Source organism: Arachis ipaensis, chromosome B03, assembly GCF_000816755.2.
Source record: "Arachis ipaensis cultivar K30076 chromosome B03, Araip1.1, whole genome shotgun sequence".
Taxonomy (NCBI): Eukaryota; Viridiplantae; Streptophyta; class Magnoliopsida; order Fabales; family Fabaceae; genus Arachis; species Arachis ipaensis.
In genome coordinates, this window is record NC_029787.2 from 10486553 (window position 1) to 10495811 (window position 9259).

Genomic DNA, 9259 nt, shown 5'->3' on the forward strand with positions numbered 1-9259 from the left:
TAAAATTGATTGAAAATAAAAATTAGAAAAAGATAAAAAGAAATTGTCTTTTATATTAATAATTAAATTCGTTCTTGAAACGTTTTTTATTTTTTAAATTAGTCTCCAAAAAGTTTTTTTAATCAAATTCGTCATTCAAAAATTTTAAATTAATTTCGTTAGTCTTTTTTCTTTATTGATAAAATTGATTGAAAATAAAAATTAGAAAAAGATAAAAAGAAATTGTCTTTTATATTAATAATTAAATTCGTTCTTGAAAAATAATTCGTTTTTTAAATTAGTCTCCAAAAAGTTTTTTTAATCAAATTCGTCATTCAAAAATTTTAAATTAATTTCGTTAGTCTTTTTGTCATTTTCTTTATTGATAGTGCCAAAATTTGTTAATGTGGTACGTTAAGTGATACTACAATATACACACAGGAATATATGATGCATTGGAAGGAGAATATGAGGCATTGAAATCCTTCAATTTGGGATTGATTTGATCTAATTTTATAAACTTAATTATCATATTAGCCGCCAAGTAGAACTACTAGATATGTATTGTGAAGTCACTTAACGTATCGTTAGCAATGGAAGTGACAAAAGAACTAAAATGACTAACTTAAAATCTTTGAAAACGAATTTAATTAAAAAAAATTAAGAACTAATTTTTAAAGATTAATTTAACCATTTACTCTAACTTTTCTAATGCATACTTTCTCTATATCACTCCAAGAGAAAAAAGTCAACTCTTTTAAGTATCTATTTCTTTTGTTTTTCATACCTACAGCACACACATGCAATAAGACAATTCTCTTAATGTAAATTTTACAATAAACAAGATATCCAATTATCCATTGTTATTGTGCTTCTTTTGAGTTTCTAACCCCACCATTGATGTACAGCTACACCTTTATCCCTCAAGTTTCCATAGAGTGCCAGACACTCCCAATAAGCCCTACGACTTCTATTATTCTCTCGTTTTTTATGTGGCTTACACTCCAAGAAAAGCTCATCTACTAGTCCAATGGTGTCTCTTTTTATCATTTCTTCCACCACCTCTGCCTCTGCTTTCATCACCACGAATTCTTCATCCTTTATATTTGTCCGCATCCAATCTGACATTCCTATTTGAGGCATTTCTTTCGCCGACGCCTCTTCTGCCGTAATTATCTCGATATTTATGTTGTACATTTCGAAGTTCTTGTTTCTTGTTGGATAATTCTTGTGGAACCAATCATTTTTTCTCTCTCCTTCTTTCTCCGCCAATCCAACATCAATGAAAACTCTACGAGGATAACTTTCCAAGGAATCGCCCATCAAATTCGGAAGGTATCTGTTAAATATTTATGAAATTAGTGCAAACTGCATGAGTGTCCTATGATAGGTATATACATTCTAATAATTAGCTAGACAATGAATTTAAGGTAAAAAGAAAATAGTAAAGATATCATTTTTTTCTTTTTTTCAATTTTTTTTTTAAATAAATTGTATTGAAGAACATTTAAGTTTTAAAAAATATTATTATTATAAAACAAAATATTTTTTTTAAATGACAAAATAACTAATTCGTCTTACATTATTATTGAAATTATTGAAAATTTTAAAAGTAATAAAAATATATATTAAGAATTAAAGAGATAAAATCAATCTAAAATTTTTTAACTTTATAAAAATATTTAAAAAATAATAAAAAACAGTTTAAAGTAGTTTAAATTTTTTATATTTCATACTTTTTAATTATTGTTTATGTAATAAATTTATAATTACAATTGTTATATATATAAAATTAGAAAATTCTATAACGCTTATAAAATTTATGTCTAATTTGTCTAAAAAATAAGAGGTGAATAAAAAATTCCACCATTTATATTTGTGTCAAGTAATTCATCATTTGTCTAAATTTAAGTGTTTTACTTACTTAGTGCGCTTCAAGTATTTTCTTGATATTCTCGATGAGGCTCTTGGAGGCTCTAACAAGACATCTTCAAGGTTTTGCAGTGCAGCTTTCTTTGCGTCGGAGGAGTAGCCAAGAAGCTTTCTAGGCGCAGCCACCACTGGCGGTGGCTGATCATGACGAACAAATTCTTCCTTCTTTATCATGGCCACAGCAATGAGATCCAAGCGCCTCACATAAACCGTCTTGTAGTTGGAAGGCTTGTAATGTTTCGCCGAGGGGTTTTCGCCGGTGATAAAGGCGACAACCCCATCAACTTTCAGTGTCCTGTCGATGAACTTTGAAGCCGCCGGGAAATCTGTGGTGAAAACAAAGTCCACACTGTTGTCGATTACGTTCTTCTGCTTCTCCAAATCACTCAACAAAACAAGTTCCATGTTGTACTCAGAAACAATGCTAGGCCCTATTCCTGGATCCGCATTGTTATCATTGGTCAGGAAAATTGCATTGCTCTGAGTAGGTTTCTTGAGCCCTTCGTTTGTAAGGTCATGGAAAAGAACACCCAATAGCTGCTCTATGTTGACCGAATCGTAGCTAACTTGCTGTTTATCAATAGATTCGGTAAGCAGATCCTTCTGTTGGGTTTCTTTATAAGAGATTTTCTCGAATTCGAAGGAAGACGATCTCATGATGCTATTCAAGGTGGCAAATGCGAATATCATGAGGAACAAACAAGAAACAATCTTCATGAACTTGGAACTTGGGATGAGCCTATTGATAAAGTAACGTGGGCTTTTAGGCAGGTGCTTAATAATGCTTTTCTTGAAGTTGACATAGTGTTTTGATTTCAATGCAATGACACCGATGAGTTCCATCGCCATATTTATGATATGACGATGGAGACAATTAATAGATAGAATAAATGAATAGAATATGATTAAGACGAGAAAGGTATAAGAACAAGAATAAGTATAATTAAAAAGAATATTTTGAGAAAGAGAGTAGAGGAGCTAGTCACAAGAAAAACAGAGTTCTAGCGACTGCAGAATCTAGCAGCGGTATGGTTTCCACCAACAAGTGAGAAATGGTTAATCGACAAAGTAGACCACATTCTAATCAACTCTCTCAATCGCTGTATCTCCATTATTTTTTTTATCAAGATCGATAATTTGTAACTAGCGCCAATTTATTAACATCATATCATGAATCTGTGATTACGATGATTTTTGTGACAACATAATCTTATTGGTGTTGTCTCTTTATCATCTAATCACAGATGCATGAATGGTGAGAGAGCAGATCAGAGCAGTTTTTGTGATCTGTCTTCTCTCTCTTTGTCTAACTCTCTGTAATTATTTGATCTGTTATTTTGTGAAGGGTGTGTGATTTGGTGGAATGAAGAGGGAGAGGTTATATAGATCCACTAGGCTTATTATGGGAGGGTAGATAAAAAAGTACGAGAGGAATTCGTGACTAAAATTATTAAGAGAGCCTAAATTTGCAATTTGTGGGAGAAAAACACGGTTGGAGCAACGACAATGGTGTTGCACCATTCACTAGTTTGTTAATCCATTATTTAATAAATTTAATTCCTTTTTTTTATTTTGATTTTTTCTCCTATAGTGCTTATCAATTTTGATTTTAGTTTAATACAACGATACCATTTTGCTCCATCATATTGTTATGCATATATAAAAGATCAAAGTGTCTTGAAAGTGTGAATGCCCGTTCACAAGAGCGGAGCTAGATAAAATATTAGAAGGGGGCCAAAAATATTTATACAATAAAATAAGAATAAAATAAAATTTTAAAAAAGAACTAAACTGAAATTTACATATAATTTACATGTAAAAAATTAAAATTAGGGGGCCATTGCCCCTCTTTTTATGTATGTAGCTTCGCCCCTGCCCGTCCATCATGAGCATCAGGAAACTGTACTGTCCTCTGAATAATTAAGATAAGTGTTTTATTTTCTTAATAAATAGTCCAGGCTCAACTTAATAAATTGTATGTGATTAAAAGTTTATTTTACAAAAATTGTGAATAATCTCCATTCGATTGTGTATAATATTATAGTTCTTAAGTTTCAAAATATTAAAATATTAAATTGAAAAATATTAAAATAATGATCTTATTTATAGTTCTTAAGTTTCAAAAGTATTTATTTTCTCTGAAATATTTAGGATGACAACCAAATATAATTTAATTTATTTTTAATATGTATTCAATTTTAATAGCTAATTTTTGTAGCTAATTTTAGTGTACACTAAGTCACCAAACATAGTTGATCCAATAATTAAAAAAATTGGGAATTTTATTGTGTATTATGGTGTCTGCAAAAGTTTGTGACACAATATGCTAATACATTATATTCCAGTAAAAAAAACATACATTTGAAAAAAATGTTAACAATTTTAAACCAATACGGGAAACATATTATATGAATATGATGGTAATGATACAAAGGAATCTTGGATGAATTTGCAAAAGAATGAGAACAAGCGAGTCCATGGTAGTAAATAATTATGTTCTGCCTACAGCTCTGCCACAAAGAAGAGCATTCTTTGGAAGTGGATATTCATCTCTTGGAGATTCCACCGGTGAATATACTCTCATATAGAATTGTTGTCCAAGGTATTGTCGTGCCCAAAATTCACTTCTTATGTTCCACATACCAACGTTGTCTAGTGCCATGTAAATCGCAGTCCATGATCTAGGGTATACCTGAGACAAAAATATTCACCAATAAGCTATAATGTCTCATTTGGATATTAAGAAAAAAAATATATGTTTTTGCTAACTAGAATAACAACCAACCTGTGTTGTGCACCTCGAAACAGCATCGGCGAGGTTGTACTCCTTACGACTATCAGGCGTCCAGATACCACTATCCATTCTGCAGGACAGATTCAGCTTAAACTTTTGGGACGAGTGTCACGACAGAATTTGATAATTTGAAGAAAATGATTGGAATACATACCCTACAACCCAAAATGAGTATCCATCAATGTGCCAACTTTGGACAATATTTTCGTGGTTTTGAAAGATGATCTCAACGAATGCTCGAAAATCGGCGGCCATGACGGAGGTGGCGAGATACATTGGCTTATGTGAGGGAGTATCTGGGATGCTTCCAACTTGGAAGACACCACCAATGTTGAAGTAATCTGCTAGCTTCAATGGAGTATCGCCTGGAACAAAAGACACACTGTTCACTGCATATCTCTGCTTGCCATTAACTTGTGCTGCTGAGCTCTCCAAAATTATTGTCCTGCTAATGTTTATCAAACCATAATGATATGATCCTTGTGGATTTGGCCTTGGTCCACTTGCTGTCAAGTTTGTCCTGTCAATTGCAATAATAATTGAGTAATTAATTTGATCGAATTTGACAAAAAGATAAAAATTAATTTTGTTATATCCAGTTTAATTCTAATTAAATAAGTTTACCTAATTGAACGAGCTTGTTGAATAGACCAATCAAGTTGAGTAGGTGCAGGAGGAAGAGGACCAGAAAGAGGTTGGTTGGAGTTAGAATAGTGAAGGGCGGCGGTTGCTGTGAGGACCTTAGAAGTGAAACGAGTTGAGACAGCAATGTAGTAGTCCTTTGCTGCTTGATCTGCTGTCACCAGCACCGAATAAGATTGTCCCACGTGGACATCTATTGAGCTATATGTGCTCTGCAATGTGTGAGTTCCCTCAACTTCCACCAGTTTCATGCTGTGTCCTTCAATCCTAAAGTTCAGTGTGTTCTGGAGTCCAACATTTGATATCCTAAGCCTATATGTTTTTCCTGTTGTTGTTCATTTCTTAGTCAAATACTGTTATATATAAATAAACATGCTAATACGATTTACAATCTAAATTCTATTTAAGAATCTGCCAATGAATTGCTACGTATTTAAGGCGGAATTTAAACACTCAACACTTGCTTCAGCAGTTGATATATTTATCTATAAAGGCATACCTTGTTCAACGGTGAAAGTTGCTCCAATTGGACGGCCATTGATTAAAACAGCATGAGGGAATGGAAGTTTGTGTCCATAATCAAGAACAGCCTTGAGCCTCTGGAATTCATGCAAATGATGTTAGAAAAGGGAAGAGAAGATTAGAATGTAATGTAGGGGAAATAATGAATGGGTGTTACATTGTTGTCAATGAGGTACCAATCTCCAATGAGAAGAGAGAAATCATCAGCAGGGGGAGGGAATGGGACAGGAATCAAAGGCCTGCTGAGGATCTTGAGGGACCCAAAGCCACCAGCAGCTTTGTGGAAAGCAAGTGATGGGAAATAGAAGAAGCTTCCAATTTGGTCTTTCACTTGAAGGGTGTATGTGTAATTTTTCCCCGGTGGAATTGGGCATGTTGTTCCATATACTCCGTCTTGGTAAGAATTTCTCCTTTCTTGAACACCACTCCTATTATTATTATTAAGTTAACAAATAATCAATTGCATAATTAATATCCAAATGACAAATTTCATTAATAGTTAAAAGTTGTTTAATTAACAAGGTTTGCAACATTTTATACTTGTATTTAAGAATGAATAGAAGAAAAAAAATAAATGCGATATGTTCTTGACCAGTCCAAATCAAATATGGGCCTGCCCCGTGAAGTTTTTAAGCCATTGTGAGTTTGTGACTTTATTAGTGGGCCTAACGGTTAGTGATTTTGGTCCGTGACATGAGTTAAGTGTGTCTAGGTGATGAGTGAGAGAAACAATTATGAAACTCATGTTTTTGTTTTTTTTATATCTTTTCTTTTTTATTTAAAAAAGGTGGTGGTTGCTTCTACTCAATGTTCACTCGGTGAACCCAAGAAAAGTGAAAAAAAAAAGGGGTTTCTTTTTCTTTTTGTTATGGCCTCTTCTTATCTAAACTCATCTTGTGTTGTGCGAATATGTACTCTGGAGAGTCTTCTAAAACATAAAAAATTTACCAAAACACATGTCCCTTAATCTACAATATACATCAAGTAGAATGAACTAAAAGTTACAATGTCCAAAAAAAAAAAAAAAGAAGGAACTAAAAGTTAGAGTTTAGTATCTTTCCATTATCTTTAATCCCAATCATTTTGTATTATTGAAGGAATTTTTCTATATCTTAATTAATACAAAAATCCAATGATATAGAAAAAAGATAAAAAGAGTAATATAGAAGAGAATATAGCGTTTTCCATTATTGAATTGTTTTGTATTGGAAATGATTAGGTGAAGCAAACAAGGTTTAGTTTAGTTGAAGGTGCATTATTGCTTGTGCAGTTGGATTATGGATTAAATTACATTTCCATAACCAAGAAGTATGTTTTTTCTTTTCAATTACTTGATGCCGTGAATGAATAACCAACCTTCTTGTGTTCCCCAAACTAACTTCTTATGTACATTTGTTCGCCAACTAATATAATAAAGGAAAAGTTTTTTTAAAATCTCAAAATAATATCTAGCCATTTTAAATAAAAAAAAATTCCTTTCTTAGTAGCAATTTTATTTGGAAAACAAATGATTATTATTATTATAAGATTATGATATCTTTGTTAATTAAAATCCAATTCCCATACATCATATTATTCAATTATTGAACAATAATGACAATTTTAATTTCCTTTTCAATTGATGTCTCGGAACAAAGAATCAATTCCATCATAATCAATCATTAAATTAGTTCCTATTTTAAGATTTCATTATTTAAACATAGCTTTTAAAACGATATGCAGTTTATAGTACACGTATTAATGTCTGTGTGATTGTGATATATCATATATAGCTAGATTTCAATATCACGCAATGATGAGCAAAAGTGTAAATTAAACACTACCAAGACAAAAAATCAAAGGAAGATTATATGGGAAAAAAGAAAAAGAATATGCAAATTGAATTGGACTTGTAGTGGAAGGACTAATTACTAGTGCAATTTACTATAACCTATTGATTCTTCACTCTTGAAATTAAAAATGCAATGAAAGATGTTACGTGCAAAATATAGATACGGACCATGTTAGAAGAAACGGCTCCGGCAAGTTGTTGTGAACATTGATGATCAAATTGTCATTGGTAACCGAGTAGATTTCAGGCCCTGGAAATTGTCCATTGATCAAAATGCCCTGTAAATTCAAGCACATAATAATGTTTAATCTTTTCATGCATCATGTCATATATATAATTGTTATAACATTAATAAGGTATAAATATATAGAAAGATATATATACAAACCTTTTGTTTAACTCCAAGGGGATAAATGTCACCATAGGTAATGGTCCAATCAAAGAACCTATAAGGGTCTTCCCCAGCAACGTTAATAATGCTGTTCAATAGCAACAACAATATTGAACAAAAGCTGAGAAGGGAAGAGAGTGATAATGGTTCACCCCTGATCATGTTAAAGGCTTTGGAACTTAGCTTGTGTTCTTTAACAAAAAATGTAAGAAAAATAATATATATAGAATGAATGAATGAATGGGAGGTGCAAAAGGGTGAGAAGTGAAGAAAGCGTTAGTTGGTGGTGGTGGCTATAGAAGAGTAATGGCAAACACGGTCTTAAATATATAAGAGTAGATACTAGAGAGGTTGCAAGCTTTGTAGGGAAGCCCAAGATTATTATTATAATCATGAAATGTAATAAGCATGACACGGATTTGGGAAAGGAGTGAGTACGTAGCTGTGAACAATAAGATACATGTGTGAAAGGAAATTAAATTATTAAAACAATTATTAATAGTTGGTATTGATGAGGTGAGTATGTTTAATTAACGCGGTAGGAAATGAGAATGGGAAGAACAGCAGCGGTGACTGCGTGTATATGGTATACTAATTATGTTCTTATGATAATACAGTTTTGCAAGCTGGATCATGGTGTTCTTCGCCGTTGATTTCTCACATTACACACGCTATTTAATATTTATATCTTTCTAATATTTCATTTCATTCCTTTTCAAAAAAAAATTTACCCCTATTGGATTTGATTTTTAATATTCTGTCAATTGTATTTATTCTAGTATTCTTACAGTGTGTGGATTTTTTTTTCTACGATATTTAAGTTTCAATCTCTATCTAAAAGAAGAGTAGAGTTAATAAATAATTTTTGGTCAATTAAAATTTTCCTTTTGACATTACCATTACTAGGTAATTGTTCCAAAAATCATCATCAAAAGGTCACAAAAGAAAAAATATAATTAGCCTTTATTTTATAATTTTAACATATATTTTTAATTTAGAATACAAGATAGATAAATCGTTTTTAGTTATAATGTAAAATCATTGAATTCATATGAAAATGATCTCATCCTCTATTCATTAGCAAAAAATATTTATTGATTTGATGTAATAAGATAAAACAATTATCGTAGAAAAATATTAGAGAGGCAGAAATATTTATTTTTTGGTC

The 9259-nt window shown here is 31.7% G+C and overlaps 2 protein-coding genes across 3 annotated transcripts in view; both read right to left on the reverse strand.

Moving 5' to 3' along the window:
• LOC107634174 overlaps positions 1–3031 on the reverse strand; it is a 33098-nt gene extending 30067 nt beyond the window's left edge. The window contains exons 1-2 of one of the 2 annotated variants that reach the window (XM_016337748.2): positions 1904–3027; positions 715–1318 (exon numbers count right to left, since the gene is read on the reverse strand). In XM_016337748.2, the coding sequence (XP_016193234.1) occupies positions 865–1318; positions 1904–2760 (1311 nt within the window). In that variant the 5' untranslated portion in view covers positions 2761–3027 and the 3' untranslated portion in view covers positions 715–864. Of the gene's footprint in view, positions 1–714; positions 1319–1903 lie in introns of those variants that run through there. The other variant, XM_021118115.1, reaches the window with a different exon arrangement.
• On the reverse strand, positions 4176–8420 carry LOC107629588 (L-ascorbate oxidase homolog). Its single transcript, XM_016332404.2, has 8 exons — positions 8089–8420; positions 7869–7978; positions 6027–6297; positions 5847–5946; positions 5330–5672; positions 4860–5225; positions 4697–4775; positions 4176–4603 (listed from the first exon to the last, which is right to left on the reverse strand). The coding sequence occupies exons 1-8, from the start codon at positions 8251–8253 to the stop codon at positions 4403–4405; spliced, it is 1635 nt and encodes a 544-aa protein (XP_016187890.1). The 5' UTR covers positions 8254–8420; the 3' UTR covers positions 4176–4402.